This window comes from Tursiops truncatus, chromosome 5 (genome assembly GCF_011762595.2).
Source record: "Tursiops truncatus isolate mTurTru1 chromosome 5, mTurTru1.mat.Y, whole genome shotgun sequence".
Lineage (NCBI taxonomy): Eukaryota > Metazoa > Chordata > Mammalia > Artiodactyla > Delphinidae > Tursiops > Tursiops truncatus.
This window is the reverse complement of record NC_047038.1, coordinates 110,899,085-110,913,049: the sequence shown is the minus strand read 5'-3', so window position 1 is coordinate 110,913,049 and position 13,965 is coordinate 110,899,085. Positions and strand designations below refer to the sequence as shown.

Genomic DNA, 13,965 nt, shown 5'->3' with positions numbered 1-13,965 from the left:
ATTTGGTTGGATAGAATATTTGACTTTAAATAAGTTAGTATGTGGAAGGGAGTTTTATACATGAAATCAGATGTTTATAAAGGTACTTTCCAAGATTAAATATGAAGTACTGTGTGCTTAGATCTGATAGAGATTTGTGACTACTTAAGCTTGTACAGTGCGTGGTGCAGATAACACTTAATAAAGGAATGCATTTGAATGATGTATCTTCTTTGATATGTAAAAGTATTTCCTAGGGAAGTTTTGTACATTAAGAAATGCATGACATATTTAATATCCTTTTATAAAAAATGAATGCAAAAAGAGGTGACCTGTTTGTATTTGGTAATTCTAAGCTGTCCTTTTAATACAGGAGTCTTCCAGAGCCGCTGATGACCTATGAATTACACGGAGACTTCATCGTTCCAGCCAGTACGTATTGCATCGAGGTGATAGAAACAGTTTTGTGATTGACAGTGTGTACAAACTGAAATTTCCACATGAAAAATTTATCTTTATGTTATTGTAATCTGTGTTAAAAATGGAAATCACTTGAGGAGGTGTTTGCCCCCCCTTTTAGAAGATGAAAAAAGGGACAATTAATATATTCATTCATTCATTCACTCACAGACATGTATTTATGTCCTACTGTGCACTAGTCACTGGTATATAATGAATATATAGAGCCATGAAAGGATTTCTGCCCCCAGGAGCCAATTCTTCAGCAAGTATTGGGGCACACACACCTCTCCCTGGACCATAATGTATATAATAATGACGTGAGCACAGTACGATGGGAACACAGGAGTATTTAACTTACAGACGGTTGGGGAGATTAGCAGATTCGGAGAGATTCGCATGTTGGAAATGACTTCACGTAGAAAGATATTGAGATGGAAATTGCAGGCAGAAGGAATATTGTGAGCTCATACCGGAAGCCCACACAATATTTGGTAGAGAGTGAATTCTATGTGATAAAATGTTAAATGAAAAAGGCTTATAGTTGGTAGCATTTTAATTTGTGATTAAATTTTTTGTGAGTCATACTCATTTCGAGCTTTCTTGCTTTCTCTCTCTGATACACTCTCTTACACTGTCTGTTGTACACACTCAGTTTTTCTATTCGACACTTGGTGTTAAATCATCCCAGTCTTCCAAAATATTCTGGTGTTAGGTATTTGATAGTTAAGGAAAGGAAGGTGGAGACATGCTAAGTGACTTGCCAGATTTTGGAGATCTTTATTTAAAATTCAAAACCCCAGTTCCACTGGCTAAAACCTGCAGTATTGGTTTTCACAGGTGCACTGACAGTAGTTGTAACTGTATCTCCATTTCCTTTTATTTTCTTCCCTTGGATGTATTCCATCGTTTAATCTGTTGAAAACTTGAGCGCAATCCCTTGGGTCCTATGTTACTCCTGCTTGAACATTGCTTTAAATGTATCTTCTTGTGAGGTCCCTGCTCCAGCCAGCATGAAGGTTCCTAGGAGGTTGCAGAAAGAAGGAATAGTTAGGCCCAGTTAGACTCTACATATAAAACAGGCATTTGGAAAAGGCAAAAATATGGTTCTGTTCACTTTTGTTTTCACATGGAAGAGGATTTCTTTTTTCTTTTTAAAGGGAGTTTGTATGATCAAGGAAGTGGGGGAAAGATTTCTTGGCAAAAACTCAAGCAAATGCTTAGTTGTTTTGATTCTTCCCCGTGGCATTTTTGGCAAACCGGGGGAAGAGAAATTAAACTCTCATTGGGGGACGGTTGTTTCATGTTTGCCTCAGAGTCTGGAAAAAGCAGAAGAGTGCCAATTTTAATCTAGAATCCTTTGAGAATTGGAGAAAGATAAAGGGATTATGGAATAAAGTTTTCAGTTACCACAGGTTAGTATCATTATCACGCCTTGTAACCGAATCCAGTGTGTTTGAAATTCTAACATCGATGTATTTTACCAGATGAAGAGGTAGGAACTTACAAGTGTTTACTAAGTCCGTGGTGGTAGGAGGTGAGTTTTAAGAGTTGTTGAGGCTATCTTTCAACACTGTGGGAGAAGACATTGTGCCAGTATGAAGGGTAGCATCACCTCCTAGACGAGTACCTTGTGTTCTGCTTCCTGACTATGTTGGGATCTGACATAGAGTTTTCACAATGATTTGAATAACAAGCCTGTTCCAGAGAAACACTGTAGCTACTGTATTATTGGCAGGTATTTGCACCCAAGTGGAGTTACGGTTGGCATGGGACCCATAGTTACCTTATTTAATGGGGAAAAGTACGTATATTAAATGGGTGTATTTTCATGGCCAACATTTCCAGTGCAGACTTTCATTTTTTATTCAGTTCTCTTGTGAGCACTCTCAGCAGAGAGTATAGAAGCAGGTCCTCTGATCTTTGCATGTGTCCTTTCCAGTGTTGACTAAAACGGTCACAGAAATCAGGTGGCCAGGATTAGTCTCCTCTTGAATAATGTTGGAAACTTGGAATTGCAGTTAAACTATCATTTTCCATTAACGATGGCAGAGATTCCCTTGTTTTGCTGCAGAGTCTTAGCTGAGCTGACTTCTAAATGATCAAGCATCACCCATCTCTGTTACTGCCTCTCACACCAGCATGGAAACTAAATTTTGATTCTTTTCAGTCATGTGCAGTAGTTTCAGTCTGTTCTGTGGTGTTGAGATGGTCTTTTCTCCCCTCCCTGCTGAGGGTTCTGAAGGTTTCTCTTGGGTCCCTTCATTTCTTCTCATCAGTTTCTTTCCTGTAGAGTTCCGTTGAGAACCTGTGAGTTAATTTCTGGAGTGTGTGATACAAATGTGAATTTTCTTTCTTTGTTGTCACCACAGAAGGCAAACATCTTTTGTTTTTCATTCTTAAAAGAAATACCTACTGGTCAATGGTGAATGCATTGAGAAATTAAAAAAAAATTTTTTTTGAAAGCGTCCAAATAACCCTTTCAGCTGAGGGAGTTAACTTAAAATTGCTAAAAGGAACTGGAGACCCTCTGTCTAGGAAAGTCACTCCTGTGTGTCTTCTGTACACACATAGTACTGCACTTCTGGTCACCAAATGTGTGGGTTTTCCCCACACCAACCAATTCTGTGATGCCAGCTGTGTGTCCTGCAGTTGGATTCAGGTCTGATTCTGTTTATCTGGAGTTAGCCTCTGATCCCACAAGTTAAGGACTCGTCCTACAAAACTGCACCCCCCATGAAAGACACCAGTTCCAAGTCCCAGGTTATCCCTGGGACTTTTGACTGACCGGCTAGAAATCAGCTTTCTCGTAACCCTTACCTTGGACATGAGAATTTGCTAGAGTCCATACCCTGTGCTGGGGGGATTTTTATGAAGGCTTCATCCTGTAGCCATGAGGGATTGTTAGTTCCTTTTCTTGCCCCCTCCCCTCTCCAGAGAATGGTGGGTAGATCTGAAAATTCCAAGCTTCTAACCTCTCTTGTGACCAGCCCCCATCTAGAAGCCCACCAAAAGTCACCTCATTAAAACAGAAGATGATCTTATCAGCCCCCAAATTCCAGGGGACTTAGGAGCTTGGTGTCAGACATTCCAATCACTCAGGAAATGACAGAGCCCCTAGGAGCTCTGTATCAGAAACTAGAGGGCTTCCCTGGTGGCGCAGTGGTTGAGAGTCCGCCTGCCGATGCAGGGGACACGGGTTCGTGCCCCGGGCTGGGAGGATCCCACATGCCGTGGAGCGGCTGGGCCCATGAGCCATGGCCGCTGGGCCTGCGCGTCTGGAGCCTGTGCTCCGCAACGGGAGAGGCCACAGCAGTGAGAGGCCCTCACACCGCAAAAAAAAAAAAAAATAAAATAAAAAAAAGAAACTAGAAATACTAGAACAAAAGACTCTCTGAGCACCCCCAAATACAAGACTTTTAGGAGCTCAGCATCAGGAACTGGGTGCAGAGACCAGTATACGTATATTTATTATTGTTTCACACCATCCATCTTGCAAGAGAATATAATGGGCCTTTAGTATAGAAATTTATAAGATGAAAATACAGTTTGCTTGGTTTACGCAGGAGTCAGAAGGTCGTTCCCAGCTGGGGAAGGCTGGCAGGCATTTACCTGGATCTCTTACTGCATGATGTTTATTACCTTTGAGAATGTTGTAGTCCTTGGTGTGTGTCTCAGCCTTTCAGGCTCAGAGTCTCTGACAGATCATATTGGTAAGAATTGGATCCATGCTTCAGGGCTGGACTCACGTTAAACTTGGTTTGAGAATGACAGCTGAAGCCTGGACGCCTAATATGGCATCCCAGGAAAAATTTCTGTCCCCCAGACCAGAACACTTGTCTTGCCGTCTTCAGTATGTTTTCTTCCTGTAGTCAAGGTACCTGGGAAGCAAAATCATAATCACAAAGTTTTTTAGTCACTTATGATGAAAAAGAAAACTATTATAGGATCCAAGGCACTGGCATTTGCTTAGCCAGAATGTTCTATCCTTATTGGTAAACCTGCAGGGGAAACAAGACAAAATCATGTTGTCTTGGTGGGGAGGGACTCAGAAATCTGGAAATTAAAGGAATCGGATGCTTAATGACATCAAGCTATCTTAGCCTGCTGTAGTCAATTTCTGGTATTAGATAGTGTCTCCCACAGAAGGACTGGGATGCTTGATGTCTGGTAATTGAAGCCCCGTGTGCTGTGGGAAGTGCTTGAATGGTTACTGCTAATGCTTTCCTGAAATTACAGTATTACTGACTGATGACGTTTAAATATCAAATTTAAGTTTCCCTGTCTGTGTGTCTTTGATAAGGTCAAGTAAGCTACGCTCCTATCTTTTTCAGTCTCCATTAGCTGGCATAGCAACATAAGCAGATAGACATTAAGTGTTGTAGATGCTGATTTGTAGTTTCACAATTAAAAATGCTTCTGCTATTACAGTAAACTCCGGTCCCTGGCATTCGTCAGGAATTTAGTGTTATGATTAATTCAGTATCTCAGATTTTTAAAAAGTTATGCTGTGCATTCTTTGTAATTTATATCAATTAAAATATAATGAAATGCACACAGCATAAGCAACTAAGGGTAATTTATCTTAGAAAACTTTCTGAGTACCTTAAAGTCATTATTGTAGCCACATGAAAGTGCCCATTAATACAAAGCATTAATTAATATCAAAATGAAACAAGATGGAGAAAAAGTTTTACTGTACACAAATTCTTCTTTTTAGAAGAAAAGGGAAAAAGCAGACTTGGCAAAGAATGTGTGTATGATTTCAAATGAGATGGGAGTGAGCTGGTGGGAGAGGGACTCAAAAAAGCAAGTGGAAGGTTTTGATTTTATTTTTAAAACTGATTCTAGTATTTGCCACTTAGAAATGAAGGCCCTTATCCTTAGAAGGTGGGAAGCTATTTTCCTATCTCGTGTTTCTCAATAAGTAATGAATAATAAAATATTAAAGTTGGGTTTTCTTTGGAGGAAAATGGTTATTAATGACAAGACACACACGAGTTAGAAAGTGTTTCAGTGAAGTTTTCAAAACTGTTCAGTCTTTGAATGTACAAAATTCTTATTGTAGGCAGTTACTCTTTTCTTCCTTTGGAATTTTTGACTTTTTCAGAGTCCCTGCTTTAATTTCATTTTAAAAATCAAAGCTGTAAAAAAAAAAAAAAAAAATCAAAGCTGTGAGTTGAAAATGCTATTATATTTTTATTGCTTTCATTTTCCTCCAGCTTTGATTTAGTAAGGCATTATGTTGGTTTTAACTCCAGATGAACAACTTGATTGTAATTTATCACCTAACTCTTTAGATAGCTGTACTTTTATTTTCGAAGACAAATGTAGTCTGTATCAAAGAGTCTTTTACATGATTTGATTGTTTGCGTTCTGCTTTATCATGTGCCTGTTCATTTCCTAGCCTTTTCCTTCCCCTCCCTTTAGCAACAATGTGTTCTGTGTTGTAAAATCTCATTCCTCCCTCTCAGACACTACTCCTGGAAGTGTAAATTGGCGCAAACTTAACTTTACAAACATTGGGAGCGATCTAAATATTCATAAAATTGATGGTGTGCACTCCATTTAAAGGCATGGAGAGATGTCCGTTATCTATATATTTTTTTTAATTAATTAATTTTATTTGTTTATTTTTGGCCACGTTGGGTCTTTGTTGCTGCACGTGGGCTTCCTCTAGTTGTGGCGAGCGGGGGCTACTCTTCGTTTCGGTGCGCGGGCTTCTCGTTGCGGTGGCTTCTCGTTGTGGAGCATGGGCTCTAGGAACGCGGGCTCAGTAGTTGTGGTGCACGAGCTAAGCTGCTCTGTGGCATGTGGGATCTTCCTGGAGAAGAGCTCGAACCCATGTCCCCTGCATTGGCAGGCGGATTCTTAACCACTGCGCCACCAGGGAAGTCCCTCCATTATATATTAAATGAAATAGGTTGTTTGAACATCTCATTACAAAAAAGGAAGGAAAACTCTGAAATGATTAAATTTAGAAGTTACTAGGGTAGCCACTATAGAGAGCAGTATGGAATGTCCTTAAAATTCTAAAAATAGAGATACCACATGATCCAGCAGTCCCACTCCTGGGCATATATCTGGGAAAGATGAAAACTCTAATTCGAAAAGATATACGCACCCCAGTGTTCATAGCAGCACTATTTACAATAGTCAAGACATGGAAGCAGCCTAAATGTCCATCAACAGATGAATGAGTAAAGAAGATGTGTGTGTATACACACATACACACACACACAATGGAATATTAGCCATAGAAAAGAATGAAGTAATGCCATTTGTAGCAACGTGGATGGACCTAGAGATTATCATACTAAGTGAAGTAAGTCAGAAAGAAAAATACAATATATCACTTATATGTGGAATCTAAAAAAAAAGATACAAACGAACTTATTTACAAGACAGAAATAGACTCACAGACATTGAAAATAAACTTATGGTTACCAAAAGGGAAAGGGGAGGGGGAAATAAATTAGGAGCTTGGGAGTAACAGATACACACTACTATATATAAAATAGATAAACAACAAGGACCTACTGTATAGCACAGGGAATTATATTCAGTATCTTGTTGAAAAAGGATCTGAAATAATTTTAAAAATTACTAGCTTATCTTAGGTTGAGATTTACTGTGTGAGTAACTTTAAGGAACTTTTTGTTGAAATATAACAGAAATGTGCACAAATAATAAGTGTAAATAATAAGTGTGCAGCTTAATGAATTTTCACAGTCAAGATAGCCATGTAATCAGCCCCCAGATCAAGAAATAGAACATTGGGGAATTTCCTGGTGGTCCAATGTTTAGGACACTGCGCTTTCACAGCCGAGGGCCCGGGTTTGATCCCTGGTTGGGGAACCTAAGATCCCACAAGCCAAGTGGTGCAGTCAAAAAAAAAAAAAAAAAAAAAAGGGCTTCCCTAGTGGCGCAATGGTTGAGAGTCCGCCTGCCGATGCAGGGAACATGGGTTTGTGCCCCGGTCTGGGAAGATCCCACATGCCATGGAGCGGCTGGGCCCGTGAGCCATGGCCGCTGAGCCTGCGTGTCCGGAGCTTGTGCTCCGCAACGGGAGAGGCCCGTGAACTGCAAAAAAAAAAAAAAACAAAAAAAACCAAAAACATTGTCAGAAGCCCTTCCTCATACCCACACGGTCACCATCCACCCCCATGATATGTGAGCACGCTCCTGACTTCTGACACCACAGGCGAGGGTTGCTGCATTTGACATTTTTTGTAAATGGAATCAAACATAATATACCAATGTGTCTGGCTTCTTTTGCTTATCTTGTGAGATTCATTCCTGTTGAGTGAATCAGTGGATCATTCACTCTCATTGCAGTACAGTATTCCATGGTATGAATATACCACCACCCTCCTGTTCTGCTCTTGATGGGTACTTGAGTTGCTTCGGTTTTGGACTGTTACCAAGGGTGCTGCTGCCGAGAACATTCTGCTATGTGTCCTTTAGTGAATGGTCCTATGAATGACATTTTGGGGTCGTTGGGAATGTGTGTGTTCAACATTAGTAGATACTGCCTAACTAACAGTTCTCCAGAGTGGTTGTACCATTTAATTATTCCCACCCAGTTACTCTATGACAGTTCCAGTTTCTTCGTGTCCTTGCCCAAGCTTAATATTCACTTAAAGCCATCCTGATGGGTGTATAGGAATCCTTTATTGTGGTTTTAATTTCTGTTTTTCTGATAACTAATGAGGTTTAGTGCTTTTTCCATACACTTATTGGTGGTATGGCTGTCCCCTTTCATGAAGTTTCTGCTCCATGCTTTTCCCTGTTTTTCTTTTGGGTTCTCTCTTTTCTGATTTGTAGGAGTTCTGTGTAATCTGATTGCTTGGTCTTTCTCAACTCTATATGTTTCAGATTTTTAGTGTTTTTTTTCAACTGAATTTTTATTTTATCTATGTTTCCTAAAATTTTAGCAGAAAAGATATTTAATTTTTACAATGATAAGAAGGTGAAACTATTATCGTTTTGAAAAAAAAGTTCTCTAAGTCAAGCAGAGAAAGATAAATACTGTATCATCTCACTTATTTGTGGACTCTTAAAAAAAAAAAAATCCAAAACAAAAAACCCAAGTTCATAGGTACAGAGAACAGATGGATGGTTGACACAGGTGAGAGGCCAGGGGGTGGGCAAAGTGGGAGAAGTGGGTCAAAAGGTACAGACTTCCAATTATAAGATAAATGAGAAAAAAAAAAGATAAATGAGTCATGAGGATGTAACGTACAGCATGATGACTATAGTTGCTAATACTGTATTGTATATTTGAAAGTTGTTAAGAGAGTAGATCTTTTTTTATATAAATTTATTTTATGTATGTATTTTTGGCTGCATTGGATCTTTGTTGCTACACGTGGGCTTCTCATTGCAGTGGCCTCCTGCTGCGGAGCACGGGCTCCAGGCACGCGGGCTTCAGTAGTTGTGGCTTGCGGGCTCTGGAGCGCTGGGTCAGCAGTTGTAGCACACGGGCTTAGCTGCTCTGTGGCATGTGGGATCCTCCCGGACCAGGGCTCGAACCCGTGTCTCCTGCATTGGCAGGCGGACTCCTAACCACTGCGCCACCAGGGAAGTCCCAAGAGAGTAGATCTTAAAAATTCTCATCACAAGAAAAAAAAATTGGTAACTTATTGTGGTGATCATTTTGCAGTGTATCCAAATATTGAATCACTATGTTGTACACCTGAAACTAATATAATGTTACATGTCAATTGCACCTTAGTTATAAAAACCAAACAAAAAAGCCCCACCAAATTCCCTGTTCTTTTTTTTTTTACATCTTTATTGGAGTATAATTGCTTTACAATGGTGTGTTAGTTTCTGCTTTATAACAAAGTGAATCAGTTATACATATGTTCCCATGTCTCTTCCCTCTTGCTTCTCCCTCCCTCCCGCCCAAATTCCCTGTTCTTGATCTGCTTTACCTTTCTTTCCCCTTCCCTTCCCTTTCTTCTGTTTTGAACCATTGGTCTGAAACCCACCCTCTCCATCCTCTTCAGCACTTCACTCTTTAACCTCTTTTTTTGTAAAAATTGGTAAATTTAGCCGTGGACCCCTTCTCTGTCTTTCGATTCCCCAGTCTCCCGTAACTCTGGATAGCACTAGCTCCCCAGTTCGCAGGTTTCTTCTCACTTGACTTTCTGATGACCCTGAAACTCCCTGGTCCTCTTGTCTCTTCCTCCTCCTGTGCTTTGCTTAGCTCCCCTGTACGTCTTTGGAGCTCTTTTCCCCACTGCATCCTCTGTTAGCCTCTGAAGTACTCGGGCAGCCTTGGCCACGTGCCGGAGGTCACACCCTTTGGAGAGCGTGGCTGGCCTTCAGCTCTAAAACCTCTTCCCCTTCCCAGATACCTGCTAGGATACCAGCCCCTGAATGTCACTTTCTCCATCACTTCCACCATCGTCTTCCTCCCCAAACCCGCTTCACCTCCTGGGTTCCTGTCTGTCAGCAGAACTGACCGTACTGCCAGGTAACCAGGACATGAAACGTCAGTCATCTTTGCCTCTTTCCTTTGACCCGTAGCCGGTCTGAGGCTAAATCCTGTCAATTCTACCTCTTCCATAGTAGCTCTGACATAAGAGGAACACAGACATCAACAGTGACGTGAACAGCATCAGCAGTGACTGCTAACAGCGGTCCAGCGCCTCTGTATGCCAGGTGCTGGGGCTAAGTGCTTTGCAGATGCCGCCTCACGGAATCTCAAGTGGCCTTCTGAGGTAGTGCTATTCGCTTCATTTTGCAGGTGAGGACCCTGAGGCCCAGCGAGGTTAGGTAACTTGCCCAAGGCCACTTAGCTGTCACTTGGAAGCGGTGATTCCACCATCTGACTGCAAACTGTACTTCTTTGCTCTATTTCCTTATTTGTAGTTTGATCTCTTTCCCCACCCCAGTCCCCGCCCCTTCCTGCCTCAATACTTCTTGACCACATAGTGGTTCCCTCTTAGTTTGCTCTTTTCCCCATTCTAATTCATCCTCTACAAATGTCAGGTATGTCTTCCCCCCAATTTAACTCTCCTCATATCCCTTCCTTGCTTTACTTTCAGTGACTAATTTAGAAGCAACCAGTAAAGGCAAGTTCTCTTTTTTAACTAATTTTTATTGGAGTATAGTTGATCTACAATGTTGTGTTAGTTTCTGCTGTACAGCAAAGTGAATCATTTATACATATATCTACTCTTTTTTAGATTCTTTTGCCAGGTAGGTCATTACAGAGTATTGAGCAGAGTTCCCTGTGCTATACAGTAGGTCCTTATTAGTTATCTATTTTATATATAGTAGTGTGTATATGTCAATCCTGATCTCCCAATTTATCCCTCCCCCCACTTCCCCCTTGGTAACCATAAGTTTGTTTTCTACATCTGTGACTCTATTTCTGTTTTGTAAATAAGTTCATTTGTACCATTGTTTTTTAGATTCCACCTATAAGCGATATCATATATTTGTCTTTCTCTGTCTGACTTACTGCACTCAGTATGACATTCTCTAGGTCCATCCATGTTGCTGCACATGGTATTATTTTGTTCTTCTTCTTCTTATTTTTTAATTTTTATGTATATATTTTTTTATTTTGTTCTTTTTTATGGCTGAGTAATATTGGTCTTTACGGACCAGAGTTTGGCCCTGACCACCTTTATGTAAGCTTAGGAGCGGTCTCTGAATAGGCTGTGTATTTTCTCACACTGTTTGCTGAATCCAGAATGTACCCCACACCCCTTAGTTCCACCCTTCCCTGAAACCTCTCCCGTTCTTCAAGCCCTGACTCAAACATTCTCCCTTATGCGAAACCTTCCTGAGCATCCCTGGCCGCTCTCTGTGAACTTCCATAGCGATTTGTAACCTTCCTTCCTGCTGTGGTAAACGGAGCACCTAGTTCTTATGGGTCACTTCTTTGACACCCCTGACAACTCTAGCATAATTCTCAATAATAAGCATTGTATCGATTTGTCCCATAATATTCTGTCAACACAATAAAGGGAATTTGGGCACATTGTTCGTAAGAGCCATGGACGATCATTAATGCCAAAGTCTAAGGGATAAAGGTAATATATTCAATATTTGTTCACTAGAGCTGCTGTGACAAAGTACCACAAACCAGACGGCTTAAAACAGCAGAAATTTATTCTCTCACAATTCTAGAGGTGAGGTCCCAAATCAGGGTGTCAGCAGAGCCATGCTTCCTTGGAAGGCTCTAGGGAAGGAGCCTTGCCCCATCCACCTTCTGGTGTTTCCTGGCAATCCTTGGCATTCCTTGGCTTGTAGGCTCATCTCTTCAATCTCTGTCTCCATTGATACATGATACTCTCCCGTATGTCTGCCTTCACGTGGCCATCTTCCCTCTACGTCTTTGTTTTCTTATAAGGATACCAGTCCTTGGATTAAAGGACCACCCTGCCCCACTGTGGTCTCATTTTAACTAACGATATCTGCAGTGACCTTATTCCAAATAAGCACTGTCAAGTATGTCTCATTATTCTAATGTTTTGACATCTGGGGCTTGACTGACCCTGGGGAGACTGCCCTTCCTGGGGCTAACCAATTCCTAGAGATATTTAACCTGAGCACACTTTCCATGTGCAGACTAACCAATCCAGAGCCCGTTTTTCCCTCCCGACCCCATCTTTCGGGTTCGAACACTCCAGACCAATATTCTTCTGCCTTAACTGCCTCAGAGCCAGGAACCAGGTAATCAGGAACAATCTCTATACCCCCGAGCCTGCTGAAAAAATTCACAGCAACCAGTCTTAAGCCTGCTTACCCTGCCTTGCCTGTTCCTTCATGTGGATACTGCAATAAACCCTCTTGCCCACATTTTCCTTTTGCTCATTGCCTCCTGACCTCCCCGGTGCTTCCCCATGCGGCCCTGCATGCCATGCCATGCCTCCCGTTTCTAGGGATCTGTGAGGACAAGCGTCTTCGTTCCTGAGAGTTGTTTCCATGTCTGCGTGTCTTACCACACCTGATAAAAACAAATCCCTGGTACATTTAAAAATAGTCGCATTCTGAGATACTGGGGTGGAGGAGGGTTTGCAGTTTCAGCATATCATTTGGGGGGGATAAAGTTTAACCCATAAAAGGGAGGAACCTAATCCTGGTATTTTATTTGCATTCCAATGTGGGGCAGTGACCCAGTGACTAGACTCATCAGGTAAGCGAGGAGCAGACTTGAGGTGCAGCATGCCAGAGGGAGAATCCGTAGTTGCCCTCTCTTCTTAAATATCAGCAGAGGGAAAGGCACTAATTGCAGCCCCACTGACATCACGTCATAGGGGGAGGCATAGAAGATTCATAATAGGGAGAAAGATGGATGGATGGATTTTCTTTTCCTTTGAAAAGTGGCAAAATACATGTAAATTATCTGCTTGAAGATTTAACGGATGAGCTATTGTAATTGTTTTTAGGAATATATTTGATTCTGAGTTCTCTGCTAACCATTTTTTTTCTTTTTCTTTTCTTTCTTTTTTTCTTTTCTTAAAAGAAAGCGGCAGCCCAGAATCTCGTGTTAACGCTATCCATTTCTTGGTACACAAACTGCCGGAGAAAAATAAAGAAATGTTGGATATTCTGGTGAAACACTTAACAAAGTAAGCCTCTTTTTCTTCCGAACTTGCTTTATTTTGCTCTGGGCGCCGTGCGGTGGTGTCAGATATGTAACACTTGGAGCTGGGGCTGTTTACACAATACCAGGGACCACACCTGCGAGGGCAGGCTGGACACTTGCCTTATTGTGTGTGTTTTGGACAAGAGTGATGAAATACGATGCTCTCATGAAGTCGTGTAATTATTTGCTTAACGTCACTGCCAGCAACTCAGGGTTTGATTTGAAGTAAGAAAAGAGAATCTTATACATTTCCCTGCTTACAGATTCTGGAAATGTGATTATAAGCCTGTTAGCAAATTTAGCGTTGGTTTCACACCTACCTAACTCTGAGTCTGAACATGTCCTTCAAGTTTGTTTAATCCAGTAATACGTGGTTATTTCATAGGATCCAGTTTATTCCTTTCACTCCCTCTTTACAAAGCAAGCAAAAACTAAGAATTCAGTGGAAAAATTAGCTCTTTCTTCGTATATAAAGGACTCCTAGATCACTGTAATTGTAAAATTTTAGAGGTGGGAGGAAGCTGAGGAATGCTGGGTTTTACAACCCATATTTCACATGAAAAAGAAACTGAAGGCCAGAGGATATTATGAGTTTCCAAGGGTCCTACTGCTAGTAAAGCTGTTCATTCATTTGGCCAGAAAATATTGGTTGAATGCCTTCTTAAGGTGTTAGCTGATACAAAGATGCATAGTTGAACAAGATAGACAAAGTCCCTACTTTCATGAAGTCCCTTCTTTCTAAGACAGAAAAGATAATAAACATTAAAAATAAAAATATAAAATAATTTCAGGTGATAAATGGTAAAAAGACCAAGTAGAGTGAGAGATAAAGAATATATGTTGGGTTTTGGACTATAAAGTGGGTTGTTATGGAACTTCGTTTCTGAGGATGAGACCTTTTGAGTTGAGACCCA

General features: G+C 41.0%; 1 protein-coding gene across 6 annotated transcripts in view; it reads left to right on the top strand.

Moving 5' to 3' along the window:
- The window catches only part of ARHGAP10 (Rho GTPase activating protein 10), a 326,473-nt gene that overhangs the window by 219,293 nt on the left and 93,215 nt on the right, over positions 1-13,965 (top strand). For all 6 annotated transcript variants that reach the window (XR_012332146.1, XR_012332145.1, XR_012332144.1 and 3 more), the window contains 2 exons: positions 353-411; positions 12,929-13,034. Coding sequence is in view for 3 of the 6 variants with exons in the window: in XM_019926557.3 (XP_019782116.1) it covers positions 353-411; positions 12,929-13,034 (165 nt within the window). In the remaining 3 variants the exon portion in view is untranslated. The remainder of the gene's footprint in view (positions 1-352; positions 412-12,928; positions 13,035-13,965) is intronic.